Genomic DNA, 17,381 nt, shown 5'->3' on the forward strand with positions numbered 1-17,381 from the left:
GTAAGGCAAAACTTTTCGGAAACGTTTGGGGAGAGCTTCAGTCAAACGAAAAAATCATATGCATGCAGGATTTATATGCAAAAGGGGATACAAGCAATATTAAAGGCAATGCTTATACATCATAACAAGCAATATCTTTGAAACTTCTAAGGGAGCGAATTCACTTGGAAAGTTAAAAGTTCTAGTGACTTTTTAAGAGTCAAAGGTGATTGGATTGCAACAGCCCTCCTCTCAAACCCATAATTTTCGAAACACATTCAATCAAAATTTTAGACAGCCATTTGGCTCAGCATAGTTGAATGTTCAGTAACAACGTCTCTAGAGATATTGGGTATATCAACCTCCCACATTTATGCAAATTATCCATTATACTTCTCAGCTAAATGTTGCTTTAAAATTGAATCAAAAGGCACTGTGTGTATTCTAATTGCCATTTAGATATCTTCAGCAATATCTAAAAAAGGATTGACGGTATTAATTTCATCAAAAGAGTATAAGTGTATCTAAATGGTCAAAGAGTATAGATACGATTTTTGGGAACAGTATTAAGTTTTACTTTTCAGGTCAACTTGAGGAAGTATAAAACAAAAATAAATAATACTATTTGTGCTACGATTTTCAAAAGGGTATAGGCCGATGTTGTTAAAAACTGTTGAAAAATTTTAAAGTTATTTTCTATTTTCATGAAAAAGATTATGTCAATAAAAAACGAACAGACATTAATTAAAAAGCTCTTTCCACAAAATATGTTTTTCAAAGAAAAGCCAATTAAACCAAATATAAGCAGAAATTAAGTCAAGTAATCTTCTAAGCGTAGGCCTAAAGCTACCACACATCACCATCAATAAATAAATGAAATCTAAAACGAACAAGTATTACAATAAATAATCGAGTCAAACCTCAAAATGAACAGGAATTAACCTGGGTAGGGCTGAAACCCCATGCCTTCTGAAGACCAAAACATAATTTGCACTTTACTAAAAAAAAAATTAACCTGGATTAACAGTTTAATATACATATACTGATATTTATTCCTTCAATTCGTAATAATTTTGATTTGTTAAGGTTAAAAAAGTGAAACACTTAAAAAATATTTTGTTTTCAGTAAAGTACAAATTATGTTCTGGTCTTCAGAAGGCATGGTTACAGTCGTGGGCAATTTAAATAAGGTTTAGGACACATTTTGCTACAATTTATTAAAAAGCATGTTAATTATGAATCGAACCAATCTTGTTTTTAATAAAACAAAAAAAATAGATGCTAACAGGTGCAGTATTCTGGCTAAATCACTTATGAGTGCCTAGAATCAAGGGTTTGAGGTCCATCTCTCTACATTGAGTCTTCCCAAGACTTTGGGGAAAAAATCATCACAGAGAGATCACATAACTCTTAACTTAGGCAGTGCTATTGCACTTCCTACGATAAAAGAATTATATTACGGTCCTACTGATATTATCATTTTGCTTCAAAAGCAGGCTTAAAGGCTTGCCTAGGATGGGGACTTCAGCCTTGGCCCATTTTATCCAGTGACCCGTCTACTTCACACTTAGTTATGTTTTTGAGTAGCTAATGATCTATTTGCGTTTAATGTATTGTTGCAATGTATAATGCTATGTTGTTAAATTCTATTATTTAATCTTATAATTCCACAATATTTTATTTTTGCAGTCCGCTTGTTTTTGTCCTATATGGTAAGAAGATAAACTATTATCACTATTCTAAACCTATTTTTTAAAAGCAAAGCTTAAAACATTTACACAGAGGAAACAACAATTGCTTCTTGGAAAACTTATACAAATATACAACTTTTATTTTTTTTTAAAAGTCCCCCCCCCCAAAAAAAAACTATATCAAATCTATTAAACACTAGAAATTACAGCAGGAACAGCAATTAATTGTTTTTTTCTTACCACAGAAGTGCGTACATGAGAAAGTGGACCCTTTTTTCTCTAACTTATAAATAAACTCTGTTTCAAGCAAGATCAAACAGAAAAATGTTAGTTCAAGCCATAAAACACACATTGGACGACACTTTTAACATTTGACAACATGCAAAAAAAGATTGATAGCATCACAGAGTAACAAGGTTCGAAGTGCTGCCAACACTTCCCTTTTACCTAACCCTAACTGTCACTGTCTTTTAAAAAAGGGTGCCATTTGAGGGTTTCGTGAACTTACATAGTTGCATACAGTTTGACTTTTAGGGGAATTGAAATAGAAAAAATAGTTGCATATTTGGTCTCCTTTTTTAATATTTTTTTTTGTTTTTTTTTTGGGGGGGAGGGGCACCTCGAGCCATTCTTGGGGAGGTGGTGAGCTTAGCAAACCTGGTAGACAGGTAATAGCCTGTAATACAGCTAAATACACTTAATTGGGTGAGTATAAATGTATTTGTTCCTCTGCTTTATGCATTACATTTTTGTCTTGAGGCAAGTTCAAGGCGAGCAAAAAAGCAAAGTAGGTATCCAATTTTATTCGATAAGAAGGGGAAGTGGATTCAAATTGAAAAATGACCTTTTCTGCTTTTTTATAGTCCAAAATGTACCTGTTTTTATAAGTTACAATTTTTCTCCTTAGGGGGGGAGGGGACTTGACCTTTAAATGCTCACATTAACCAGGCTACTATCCATAGCCTTTGACTTATATTCAAAAGTTCTATATGAAACCCAATCTTTAAAACCAAAGAGAAAAAGACCAACTTCAACAAACCTATTGATCCAACTTCAATTTGACTATCTACTTGTATAACAAATTGTTGACTTCCCCAAAAGCTAACGTTGGCTGTATCATATGGTGAATCTCGTATGGTTAAGTTGAAGACCCATCTATCACCAGAAGTACTTTCTATTGAAAAGAAAAAAAACTTAAAAACTTACTTCACTTTACAAAAATTGTTAAAGACATTGCTAAGTATTGTAAACACTTAAAATACACAAAAGAAAGAAGAAAATATTCAATGAATGGACTATTTACACAATAAATTAAGCTTCCACAAAATTTCTGCCAAAATATTTCCCTCAATTTTTGACGCGGTGGCAGTCCTTGCAAAATAAACCTCAGTTCAGTCTACATTGTTAGATCGTTAACGTGAATAAGCTGTAAAAGTAAACTTGCTTATTGTGGCTCATTTAACAAATGAAATCATTACTAGGGCACTCGATGTAAGGTTTGACCACAAGCAATTTGCGATAATATTATTACTATACCAAGGTACAGAAGAAAAAAAAGATATGAATAACAGACTGAGACCAAAGGTCTTTAACTGATAGCCTGTTCTTTTTGCAAAAATGAACTTATTTTCTACTCTCCTCCTGAACCAAGCTGATCAAGTTCACAACCCCTTTTAACAGAATTGCTGCTACATGTTCCCTTTATTTGAGCGTGTATTCTTGGTTTGGAGTGTTGGCTTAGTTTTATCCTTTAATAATCTCATTTTTCATTGTCATCACAAGACAGTCATTGAGACGTCATAAACATGTGCGTGCCAAATAGTTTCCAAAATTATCCGTATTTCCTACAAAGCTGGCTGATTGCCAAAAATGTCATACTTTTGAATCATAATCACAAACAGCTATTGTTTTTCTACAGAGCCAGGAATTTGAACCTTTATCTTGGCTAGATATCTATTCATCAGATTAAAAAAGCATATATATATATATATATATATATATATATATATATATATATATATATATATATATATATATATATATATATATATATATATATATATATATATATATATATATATATATATATATATATATATATATATATATATATATATATATATATATATATATATATATATCTAGAACGGAACATAATAATAACAAAACAGAAAAAAATACACTGGCAGACAAGACTGAAAAACATTCTAGTATAAAAGTCATTCAACTTAAAGCAGCAATTTAATGAGCAAATTCAGTGTCACTGTAAGATTAACTACTCACAATGCAAGATGGTAGTGCAGAGAAACTGTCGGAAATTTTTTCGTATTTCACTGGATTTTACAAAAAAAATATAGTCATGACTTTTTTAAGTATGGTTAGGTTAAACTACTAATTAAAATATACACAAATAACAATGCAATCCAATTATGAATTAAAGTCTTGCTCAAATTGATAGAATTGTTTCCCAAATGAGAAGTTATAGAAAAACAGACTTAATCAGAATTTTAAGCTGTTTTTTTTAGGGGGTGGGGGCTAAGTTAGAAAGGTTAGTTAAACTGTGTAGAGCTTTAGTTCACCAGCAAATTAAATTTGCTTGTGGATTCTGGTTATAAACTGACATATCAACCTATAGGATCGGAGCATTATTACTAAACATAGACAGAAGGCAAAGAATCCGTAATTCAATACGTTAGCCGTGCTTTATCAGAGGCCGAAAGAAAATACTAAAAGTTGAAAGAGAATGTTTGGAAGTTGTTGCTAAAACCAAACATTTATGCCAATCTTTACTCGCTAATAAGTTTATCTTATGTGTAGATCAAAAATTGTTAATTTGGCTACATACTGTTCAAAACCGATCAGCAACACTGACAATATAGGTTTATGCTCACAAGCCTATGACCAGAATCCTCTCTATATAAAAGGTTGTGCAAACATATAACCGTATTTTCTGTCAAGAACCCCAGAAGAAAATAAGGAATTATTTGTAGCAACAACAGTAAATAGCTCACCACCTAGAAATTATATTATAATTATTCAACAATAATCAAATATTGACTTACCTACATACACATTTTCAGAAATATCAATTATCCTGTATTTTTTATTATTTATCCCTTTGGTGTTGCAACTTTATACACATATGATCAGAGTCTTTATTTTTTTCTTGTTTTAAATATATTACTCTTATAAGTTTGTTACAATATATATATATATATATATATATATATATATATATATATATATATATATATATATATATATATATATATATATATATATATATATATGGCAAAAATACTAAATTTTTCCAAGAGCCAAGAGAAATGTCTTATAGGCATGACACATGGAACAATCATCAATGAAACACCTACCTCCCCTCCGAGTTAAGAGGTTATCTACAATCCAGTGAGGCTCCACCTTTTACTCACAACAACCAATTTAATATTAATTTAAAAACAGTCAAGCATCAAGGAATTGTAACAAAAAAATCAATGGGAGAAATACAGGTTCATGTCTATAACACTTATACTCTACAGCTAAAAAAAGATTTATATTACTAACCCATCCTTTCCTTAATTGATTGCTTGTAGTTCCTCAACCCCTGAAATAGTGAAAGAATCCAGAAAAAAATTGCGCTTTATATTTCATGAGAAATAGTATATTTGCTGTTTTTTCTATTTTCTCATAAATTGTATGATATGAAAAAATCTCTACCAATTGAAATAATACCCATCTTTTAGATGAATTTCCACTCCCTGTAATCCAAACAATTCCTTATCATAATACATTTTTCCTACATGATTTTCCAGTTCTGGTAATGATTCCTTGGTTGTCCACATAGCCTGAGTGCTTCATGTATACACGTCTGATGCCATGGAGATAAGAAAATAAATAAATAAAGGCTTGATTATTACTATTTATTGCATTCTAAAATAGAACTACTAAGGTTAATAACAAAATCTTACAAGATACAGCATTTTATTTTTTTTCTTATTGGACTTTCTCACTTGGACTGGAATTTCTGGATGGGCACCAACAATGTTTCTATGGGCTATCTAATCACGCAAAAATCAAGAAATGGAGAGAGCAGATGCAGCTTTAAATGAAAATTTGATAAAGACACTAATTGGCAACTATTTGAAAAATAAAGACAATTAGAGGATACATTGTGGAACAAGAGCTTAGAACTCATATAGCACTTGTGACGAGGTCGAAAGAGCCAAGAGCCAAGAGCTCATATGGTATGAGCTCTAGAAAAATTCTAAGAATCAATAGATTGCTTTATAAGAAAAATCAGAGGCCTAATGCCGCTCGAGATTTAAAATAAGAGCTCTGAGTCACAAGGCTTTTCTAAATATCAAAATTCATTAAGATCTGATCACCCACTCGTAAGTTAAAAATACCTCAATTTTTCTAATGTTTACTCTCCCTTCAGCCCCCCTAGAAGGTCGAATCGGGTTAACAAACTTTATCAAGTGAATTTGTGCATCTCCCTGACACGCCTACCAATTTTCATCGTCCTAGCATGTCCAGAAGCACCAAACTCGCCAAAGCACTGAACCCCACCACCTAACTCCACCAAAGAGAGCGGATCCAGTCGGGTTGAGTCAATCACGTAACTGCAAAATTTATAATCGTTGTCCAAGATTTCCAGTTGCCCCTTCCAACTCCCCCAACGTCAAAAGAATTGGTCGGGATTTGAAATAAGAGCTCTGAGACATGAGTTCCTTCTAAATATCAACTTTCATTAAGATCCGGTCACCCGTTCTTAATTTAAAAATACCTCAATTTTTCTGATTTTTCCAAATTAACAACCCCCAGCTCCCTCAAAGAGAACGGATCCGTACCAATTATGTCAATCTCGTATCTATAATTGTGCTTATTCTTCCCATCAAGTTTCATCCCGATCTCTCCACTCTATGGGTTTTCCAAGATTTCCGGTTTCCAAGATTTCTGTTTCCCCCCTCCAACCCTCTATGTCCCTGGATCCGATTCCGATTGAAAATGGAGCATCTGAGACATAATATTCTTCTATATATCAAGTTTCATTAAGATCCAATCACCCATTCGTAAGATACATCAATTTTCACTTTTTCCAAGAATTCCAGTTTCCCCTCCCCTACTCCTTTCAATGTCACCGGATCTGGTCGAGACTTAAAATTGGAGTTCTAAAGCACAAGATCTTTCTAAATATCAAATTTCATTAAGATCTGATCACCCGTTCGTAAGTTAAAAATACCTCATTTTTTATTTTTCCGAATTACTCCCCCAACCCAACTCCACCAAAGAGAGCGGATCCGGTACGGTTATGTCAGTCACCTATCTTGGACTTGTGCTTATTCTTTCCACCAAGTTTCATCCTGATCTCTCCGCTATAAGCGTTTTCCAAGATTTCCGCCCCCCCCCCTAATGAGACTAGATCCAGTCGGGATGTAAAATAGGGGTTCTGAGTTTCGAGATCCTTCTAAATATGAAATTTCATTAAGATACTATCACTCTTTCGTAAGTAAAAAATACCTCATTTTTTTAGAATTAACCCTCCCCTCCAACTCCCCCAAAGACAGCAGATCCGTTCCAGTTATGTCAATCCCGTATCTAGAACTTGTACTTATTTTTCCCACCAAGTTTCATCCCGATCCCTCCACTCTAAGCGTTTTCCAAGATTTTAGGTTCTGCCCCCCCCCCCAACTTCCCCTTCACCGGATCTGGTCAGGATTTAAAATGAGAGCCCTGAGACATGATATCCTTCTAAACATCAAATTTCATTAAGATCCGATCACTCCTTCGTAAGCTAAAAATACCTCATTTTTTTATTTTTTAGAATTACCCCTCCTCCTCCAACTCCCCCAAAGAGGGCGGATCCGTTCCGGTTATATCAATCACGTATCTAAGACTTATGATTATTTTTACCACCAAGTTTCATCCCGATCCCTCCACTCGAAGCGTTTTCCAAGATTTTAGGCCCCCCAACTCCCCGCAATGTCACCGGATCCAGTCGGGATTTAAAATAAGAGCTCTGACACACGATATCCTTCCAAAAATCAAATTTCATTAAGATCCAATCACTCCTTCGTAAGTTAAAAATACCTCATTTTTTCTAATTTTTCATAATTAACCCTCCCCCAAAAAGAGAGGATCCGTTCCGGTTATGTCAATCATGTATCTAGGACTTGTGCTTATTTTTCCCACCAAGTTTCATCTTGATCCCTCAACTCTAAGCGTTTTCCGAGATTTTAGATTTCCCCCCTCAATTCCCCCCAATATCACCGGATCCAGTCGGGATTTAAAATAAGAGCTCTGAGACATGATATCCTTCCAAAAATCAAATTTCATTAAGATCCGATCACTCCTTTGCAAGTTAAAAATACCTCATTTTTTCTAATTTTAAGAATTAACCCCCCCCCCCCAACTCCCCCAAATAGAGCAGATCCTTTCCGGTCATGTCAATTACGTATCTAGGACTTCTGCTTATTACCAAGTTTCATCCCAATCCCTCCATTCTAAGCGTTTTTTAAGATTTTAGGTCCCCCCAACTGCCCCCCAATGACACCGGATCTGGTCAGGATTTAAAATATACTTCATTTTTTCTATTTTTTCCGAATTAACCAGCCCCCCACTCCCCCCCCCGATGGTCAAATCACGAAAACGACTATATCTAATTTAATCTGGTCCGGTCCCTGATACGCCTGCCAAAATTTATCGTCCTAGCTTACCTGGAAGTGCCTAAAGTAGCAAAACCGGGACAGACAGACCAACAGAATTTGCGATCGCTATATGTCACTTGTTTAATACCAATTGCCATAAAAAGGTTAATAGTATGGAGGTTAGAAGTCCTAAGGACCCCTCCCCATCCCGAGCATAAAATTTATAGACAAACTCTTCCTTGGAGAGGAAATCTTAATTTGTGTACTTTAAAAAGGGGAATTTCATTAGAAGAATATAAAAATGCTTCTTCTAAATTTGCAAAAAGTTATCCTTATAATATTATTCATTGTAGAAAAATACGCTACATCATAAGTTATGAAGATGGAAATGTACACTTAGAAATGAATCCATCTTTCTTTTTTTCACTTCACTGAAAACAATCCTTGTTTGGAGCTGAATGTTCCTGTTTCTCATAATACTGAAAAAAAACCCATCACAACCAAGATTACTAAAAAAAAAATAACAAAAAAAAACAAGAGCTAAGAGCTCATATGGCACTTGTGACGAGGCCAGAAGAGCTAAGAGCCAAGAGCTCATATGGTATGAGCTCTAACAAAATTCTAAGAATCAATAGATTGATTTAAAAGGAAAATCAGAGGCTTAATGCTGGTCGGGATTTAAAATAAAAGCTCTGAGTCCCGATGTCCTTCTTAATATCAAAATTAATTAAGATCTGATCACCCACTCGTAAGTTATAAATACCTCATTTGTTTCAAATTTTTCCTCTCCCTTTAGCCCCCCAAATGATTGAACCTGGGAAAACGACTTTATCAAGTCAATTTGTGCAGCTCCCTGACACACCTACCAATTTTCATCGTCCTAGCACGTCCAGAAGCACCAAACTCGCCAAAGCACTGAACCCCTCCCCCAACTCCCCCAAAGAGAGCGAATCCAGTACGGTTACGTCAATCACGTATCTATGACATTTGTTTATTCTATCCACCAAGCTTCATCCCGATTCCTCCACTCTAAGCGTTTTCCAAGATTTCCGATGTCCCCTCCAACTCCCCCCAATGTCAACAGATCTGGTAGGGATTTGAAATAAGAGCTCTGAGACATGAACTCTTTCTAAATATCAAATTTCATTAAGATCCTATCACTGGTTCTTAAATTAAAAATACCTCATTTTTCTAATTTTTCCAACTTAACACCCCCTAGCTTCTCCATCGAGAAAGGATCCGTTCCAATTATGTCAATCACGTATCTAGAACTTTTGCTTATTCTTTCCATGAAGTTTCATCCCGATCTCTCCACTCTAAGCGTTTTCCAAGATTTCGACTCCAATTCGAGTCGAAAATTGAGCATCTGAGACATAAGATCCTTCTATATATCAAGTTTCATTAAGATTTGATCACCTATTCAAAAGATAAAAATACCCCAATTTCCACATTTTCCAAGAATTCCGCTTTCCCCCTCCAACTCCCCCCAATGTCGCAGGATCTGCTCGGAATTTAAGACAAGAGCTTTAAAGCACAAGATTCTTCTAAATATCAAATTTCATTAGGATCTGATCACCCGTTCGTAAGTTACAAATACGTCATTTTTCCGAATTACCCCCCCCCCCCCCCAAAGAGAGCAGACCCGGTCCGGTTATGTCAGCCACGTATCTTAGACTTGTTTTTATTCTTCCCATCCAGTTTCATCCTGATCTCTCCACTTTTAGTATTTTCTAAGATTTCCCTCCACCCCCAATGACTCTGGATCAGGTTGAGACTTAAAATAAGAGATCTGAGTTACGAGGTCCTTCTAAATATGAAGTTTCATGAAGATCCGATCACTCTTTCATAAGTTAAAGATACGTCATTTTTTCTAATTTTTCAGAATCAAACCTCCCCCCAATTCCCCCAAATAGAGTGGATCCATTCTAATTATGTCAATCACGTATCTGGAACTTCTGCTTATTTTTCTCACCAAGTTTCATCCTGATCCCTCCACTCTAAGCATTTTCCATGATGTTCCCCCTCCAAACTACCCTCAATGTCACCAGAGCCGGTCAGGATTTAAAATAAGAGCTTTGAGACACGATATCCTTCTAAATATTAGATTTCATTGAGATATGATTACCTGTTCGTAAGTTAAAAATACCTCATTTTTTCTAATTTTTCAGAATTAGCACTCCCCCCAACTATCCCAAAGAGAGAGGATCCGTTCCGTTTATGTCAATCATGTATCTAGGACTTGTGCTTATTTTTCCCACCAACTTTCATCCCAATCCCTTCACTCTAAGTATTTTCCAAGATTTTAGGTTTCCCCCTCCCAACTTCCCCCCCCCCCCAATGTCACCAGATCCGGTCGGGATTTAAAATAAGAGCTCTGAGACACGATATCCTTCCAAACATCAAATTTCATTAAGATCTGATCAACCGTTCATAAGTTTAACATACTTCATTTTTTCTATTTTTTCAGAATTAACCGGCCCCCACTCCCCCCCAGATGGTCAAATCGGGAAAACGATTATTTCTAATTTGATCTGGTCCAGTCCCTGATACGCCTGCCAAATTTCGTCGTCCTAGCTTACCCTTAAGTGCATAAAGTAGCAAAACCGGGACCAGCAAACCAACAGACAGACAGACTGACATAATTTGCGATTGCTATATGTCACTTGGTTAATACCAAGTGCCATAAAAAATGAATGTTGATTTTCAATTTATCAAATATTTATTCCTGGAAGTCCTAACAACTTCGGATTTGCTACAGCTCAAAAAGACAAAACATTTAAAATACATTTTGTTTTCAGTACAGTGCAAATTATATTCTTGTCTTTAGAAGGGTTAAGGAGGGGGGGCAGCCCTAATTCTCTTAGTTTCTAATCGCTTTGAGTTTGACTTAGTTTTTATTTTAATTTCCGTTTGTTTTGGGTTTCATTTATTTATTGATGGTAATTTGTTATAGTTTTACACTGGATAATTATATAACTCTATTTCTGTTCGTTTTTAATGACAGTCTTTTTCATTGATGAAGAAACGAATATTTAAAACGTTTTTTCTATGGAAATCAATATAGTGGTTTAATATTTATAGGCTAGACAACAGTGTTCAATAATCTTAAACAATTTTTCAACTTTCCCTTCAAATTCTCTAAAATTTTATCTTGATACCTTTAGCGTTAGTAATACTAGTATCATAGCAGTAGCAGTATTATTAGTAGTGCTAAATTACTAGTAGTTGTGACAGGAGTAATCACACACTGCCTTTTGCTCAGTTTGACACAACCCCCTCAAAGTTCCTTGGATGTTTCAGCTTGAAATGGATAAATGTTCCTGAGATATTGATGATACATTGTCTTGAGAATCTGTATCCACATAGAATGTTTTGATTTAGTTCAGCTTTCACCTCAACGCTTCCTCAAATTTTTACCTCAATATTCTCAGCTTTAGTAATAGTCACTACAAAAGTAGTAGGTGTATTAGTAGCAGCAGTAGCAGTAGCATCCTCAATTCACCTCAATACAATTAGCCTTATTAGTAGTCAATACAGAAGCAGTAGTAGTTGTGTTGGTAGCAGTAATGGTAATAGTAGTAATATCAATGTAAGTATAGTAGCATGCAAATATTGTCGTTTAAATCAATTGACCACCCTCTAATCATTCCCTAAAAGTTTCAACTTAGTACCTTCAGTCATTCCTAAGTTATAACCCATTTGACAACCCATTTGTGAACAACGTGTATTGATTTACTTAAATACTCCCCTTCTCATTCTCTGAAAGCTTCACTTGAATACCCTTAGTCTTTTTGAACATTAGAGGTCAAATATCCCTTCTTTCCCAGTAATAAATACTATATGTAAACATAAGGCAAATTTCATAATCCAGGAACAGTTCTCAGGTGGCATGAAATCTAAGTCTCTCCCAATTTTGTTATTCAGCAAAGTTTTGGCTACACCAATGAATTGAATGCAGCCAACCATTGTCTGGTCCTGTTAATTTCATCTGCATTACAATGAAGACAAAGTTTGCTAAGGAACTTCAAAACCACCACAAGAAAATCAAAGATTACCCTCATTTCTTTTGGCCAACACTTTGTCCAATGATCCCAAAACATCCCTTTCTGCTCCTGATGTTCCTCTTTATGATAGGTATTCTTTCTATGAGGCCGAATTCTCTCCACCAGACCCATAACTTGAGCACAAATATGTTGAAGAGCTTGACAAGTTTTTGGGTGCATTCTCTGACTCTGATTTTACATGTGTGTCTGTAATGCCTATGGTTGATGCTATAATGCATCAACTTAACCAAAATTGTAAGGAGGCACAGATGAAATTTATCCTCTACATATCAAAAATGGTGGTCCTGTGTTTTTAGAACATCTCATAATACTGCTGCAGATGATTTTTACAGAAGCTTTTGTTACATCAACATTCTGCATAGGAGATCTTTCTCCTATTCCAAAAAACGACAAACCTCCAATCAATGCACATCTTTCATGTCAGTAGCTGTATCAACCAGTTTATGCATGCTTTATGAACTACTGTTCATAAAAAAGCTGTAAAAATGTTAAAACCCTTCTACACAAAATGAAATGGCAAAGCCACTGGATAGAACTAGACCAATTCAGAGAGGAGCCAAGCAAAGTGCAATGGGCTGATCTTGTTATTTCAATAACTATGTCCTCAAAGCTCAAAACCAATGTGAGATGTCTTGCATTTTTTCTGGTCTCAACATCTCCTTAGTCACTTATGCTGATGACATTTTAACATCAGCCCAACTTTAGACCAAATTTCTGCAGCTTTCCAAAAACTGTAAGCAGAAAGCTTAAAATCTGATGTTGAATTTAATGCTGAAAAGTCTGACATAGTGCTTTTTAGCTAGAAAGGCCAACTGCCTTGTAAAAATGTACCTGAAAATTCAAAGATCTACCCTTCTCCCCAAATCGTTTACTTTGGTATTCCCATTAGAAATACCATTCTCACACCCATCATCTCCTAACAGAAGGCATCAAACACCACATATCAGCTTCATATACTTCCATAGTCTCTGCTTAGCTTTGTTTCAATTGCTGTTATCTTGTAATGCCATACAACACTGTTGTGCTCCCTTGTATCTTCTATATTGGACCCTTCTGGAAGATTCTTACATATTCTAATAAATTGAAAATCTGGTCCACTTTTTTCTGTTTTGCAAAATACTTACCAAGATATCCAATTCGGAAATGCAATTCAAGGCTCATCAATAGCTTTCACATAGAAGATCCCACTATACCTGTCACAAATGGTGGCCGCATTTTTAGAACATCTCACATTACTATTGCAGATGACTTTTACAGAAGGCTTGGTTCTCTCAACATTCTGCAAGGAAAATCTTTCTCCAATGCCAAAAAAAAAAAAAGAATTCCGCCAATCAATGCACATCTTTCAGGTCAGTAACTGCATCAACCAGTTTATACTATGTATATGAACTACTGTTAATAAGAGCTGAAGAGAAAACACTAAGTATTTTCCAAGATTTTAGGTTTCCACCTTCAACTCCCCCCAATGTCACCAGACCCAGATAGGATTTTAAAAAAAGAGCTCTGAGACACGGTATCCTTCCAAACATTAAATTTCATTAAGATCTAATCACCTGTTTGTAAGATAAAAATTCCTCACTTTTTTCTAATTTTTCCAAATTAACTTTCCCCCCACTCCTGCCAGATGGTTGAATTGGGGAAACAACAATTTCTAATTTCATCTGGTCTGGTCCTTGATACACCTGCCAAATTTCATTGTCCTAGCTTATCTGGAAGTGCCTAAACTAGTAAAACCATAACCAACAGACCAACAGAATTTGCAATTGCTCTATGTCACTAGGTAGATACCAAGTGCCATAAAAAACCAATCATCAACTAAAAAACTGAGTCAAAACAACAAATTCACTGATTAATAATGTTTACAAATACAAGAATGGAAATCTTCCATTATCTCCTGTGGATTGGTGGGAGAGGTTGAAGGGTGGGGACTTTCTGGGTTCTGGGTCTTTGAGGTCAGGATCTTAAAGGTTAAAAGGGCGGGGGAATAAATCTTGGAAATGGGGGGTTTATCATGGCTTTAGTGCCAAACTGGGTACACAGGAGGGTTCTTCTCTCTAATAGGGTAGTGAGCTGGAAATGCTTAAGAAGAAAGTGATATGGGAGTTTACCTTGAGCATAGATAATTCTTATTGCTTCCTTCTGGACTGGCTCTATTGAATAAGATTGGGAAGTAATCAAGCCAAAATGCCAAACAAGACAAGAATATTCAAGAACACGGCAAATGAAACTTATAAAAATTCTTAAAAGGCAGAATGCAGGGCAAGAAAACTTGAAGAAAAATTTAAGTGTAGAACATGCCAAATTAGCTTGCTTTGTGATGTTAGTAATGTGGACTTCCCCCACTTTTGATTGCTTCAGATAGTGATACTAAGGAGTTTGCACAGCTGAAGGGACATCTCTAAGGGATTGGTTGCTTGAATGAAGGTATACTCCTCAAGAAACTGATAGTCATGATATTTGACTTTTTGGCATTCACAGTCATGTCAGCCTATGCAGAAATGAAAATTTAACTGTAGAAAGAACCAAATTAGCTTGTTTTGTGACATTAGTAATGTTGACCTCCCACTTCAGAATGCTTGAGATAGTGATAACAAGGAGTTTACTGCTGGAAAGACATCTCTGGAGGGATTGGTTGCTTGAATGAAGGTGTTCTCCTCAAGAAAGTGATAGTCATGATATTTGACTCTTTGGCATTCACAGTCATGTCAGTCTGTGCAGCCTCACTGGAAATATCTTCCATGATTTCTATGGCTGAGCTCTTCAAATTTTTCCAGTAAGGACGTGTCCTTGACAAATTTCCAGCAGTCAGGGTGTTCAGCAGCAAGTCTATTTATCACAATCAGGAGCAGGCCAAGGAGGGTACCCTGGGGTACACCACAGTAAAATGGAAGGAGATCTGAATAAACGTTTTTATACTTTACACATTGAGTTCTACTGGAAAGGAAAGACACTATTATTCTAACATGGTTTGGGTTAACATGAAATCACCACATTGGTTATGTAGATACCCTTACAGTTGTTGCTAGTGCTTTGCTTCATGCTTCTTGTACAAATAGTTCTCTTGCCTTGACAAGTCATGAGGTTTGCCATGGCTTTGACTCCCTGATCCACCCCCTTATGCTTTCAAGGACTGTTAAAAGAGAAGTAAATCTGGCTATCATCACATAACAATGGGATATGTATGCTAAGCTATGAGTCCATCTTAAAATCCCTCTTAGGCAACCAGAAATGGCAAGACAACTGGAGAGAACTGCACCAGTTAAGAGAAGAGCCATGCAAAGTGAAATTGGGTGACCTTGTTATTTCAACAGCTATGTCATTAAAGCTCAGGATCAATGCTTCCATAGTCTCTTCTAAGCTTAGTTTCAATTGCCATTATCTTGCAATGTTCTAAGATATTGCTGGTGCTCCCTGCATCCCCTAAATTGCACCCTCAAGGAAGATTCTTCCAAATTCTGATAAATTGAAAGTCTGCTCTACTTCCTTCTGTTTTATAACATAACCAAATATTGCATAAAAAAGTCCAAACTTGCCAAGATAGCTTAATCAAGGAGGTCCCAACTAGAATGAACAAATTTTGAGACAATTCAATTAGGCCTACTTACAAATGGACAAGGTGAACATGCTACTTAATGATTTCTTTATGCTAGTTCTCAAAACAATAATTGTTTCATTTGTGAATCTAACTTGACAAAAGTAGTACTATTAAAGAACTTATTTTATATGCTTTTTCATTATTATGGTAATTACCTGACAATGAGCCCCTTCTACTTAAAGTCCTATGGATAGTCCTAAATTGTATGCTTCTTTGTTGTTAATCATCTTATGATGTGTTATGTATTCTTTGTTAAAATAGGTTTGTTCAACTAAGTAAAGACAATTTGTGAAAATCACCTTGTCTAAAATAATTTCAGTAGAATTATATGGTAAGTAGATAGATTTATTCAACAATAAATACAAGCTATGCATAACATTGCATAACAACAACAACATCAAATATCCTCCCCATAATGCTCTATGGCTAGGAATACAGCAAGAAAATACAAAAGAAAAAAGCAGAAAAATAAAACCACATAAACAAATAACAATGAAAATATCAATCAGCCACCCCCCACCACTGATAATACCCAAAACCCAGAGCAAGGTATCATCCTACTAGAAACAAAACTTTACACAGTTACAACTTCAACCAGAGAAATCAACTGCATTTGGATATTAAAAAGAAAAACAATAGATGGGCAATATATACATGAATCAGACCTAATCAGAGATCAAAGATAGGCTGACTGGATGGAACTGAATAGAATCCAAATGTTACCATAATTACAAAGGGTAAAATTCTAGTTAATTGACTTCTTACTATCTTGGAAAGGGTTTAGGTTAGGAAATTGAAGCTTTCAGGAATGGGTCTACAGGCTAAAGCATGTCCTAGGAAGGTATTTTGAAGTATTCACCTCTACTCCTTCTCTCTCTAGAGGGCCCTGACCTTTGATGACGTTTAAAAATATGTGTGTTATAAAAGTGAAACCATGCAAAATCAATCTTCTGCTTAATTGAAGTACAACAAAATTGTTTTCAGCATCATAACTTCACTCAATCTGATTTTATAAGGTTTTACAGATATGAAATACATTTCCTAAATTTTGAAAAAAAATATTGATACAGCTCAAAATTCTACTCAAATAACAGGAATTGCATTTTCAGAACTAAATGCAGAGAAAAAGCAACTAGTAACTGAAAATTAAGGTAAAACATTGTTTTGCAAAACTTCAATAGGTATAGACCTGTCATGTAGGCGAATTTCAGGGCCCTCTAGAGGGAGAAGGAGTGTAGATGGGTACTTTAAAATACCTTCCCAGGACATAAAATAGCCTGTTTCATTTTCCTAACCTAAACCCTTTCCAAGATAGCAGGAAGTCAATTAACTAGTCTTATCTTAAAAAGATCAGAGGGTTCACGGTCAGAAACTAAAGACAGTCTAGTTTTAAGGTTCAAAGAAA

At 35.3% G+C, this 17,381-nt stretch overlaps 1 protein-coding gene across 1 annotated transcript in view; it reads right to left on the reverse strand.

Annotated features, from left to right (window-relative positions):
* LOC136033028 (meiosis-specific with OB domain-containing protein-like) overlaps positions 1 to 17,381 on the reverse strand; it is a 51,053-nt gene that overhangs the window by 33,260 nt on the left and 412 nt on the right. The window contains exon 2 of the mRNA XM_065713584.1: positions 2,710 to 2,844. Coding sequence (XP_065569656.1) covers positions 2,710 to 2,844 — 135 coding nt within the window. The remainder of the gene's footprint in view (positions 1 to 2,709; positions 2,845 to 17,381) is intronic.

This window comes from Artemia franciscana, chromosome 11, assembly GCF_032884065.1.
Source record: "Artemia franciscana chromosome 11, ASM3288406v1, whole genome shotgun sequence".
NCBI classification, from domain to species: domain Eukaryota; kingdom Metazoa; phylum Arthropoda; class Branchiopoda; order Anostraca; family Artemiidae; genus Artemia; species Artemia franciscana.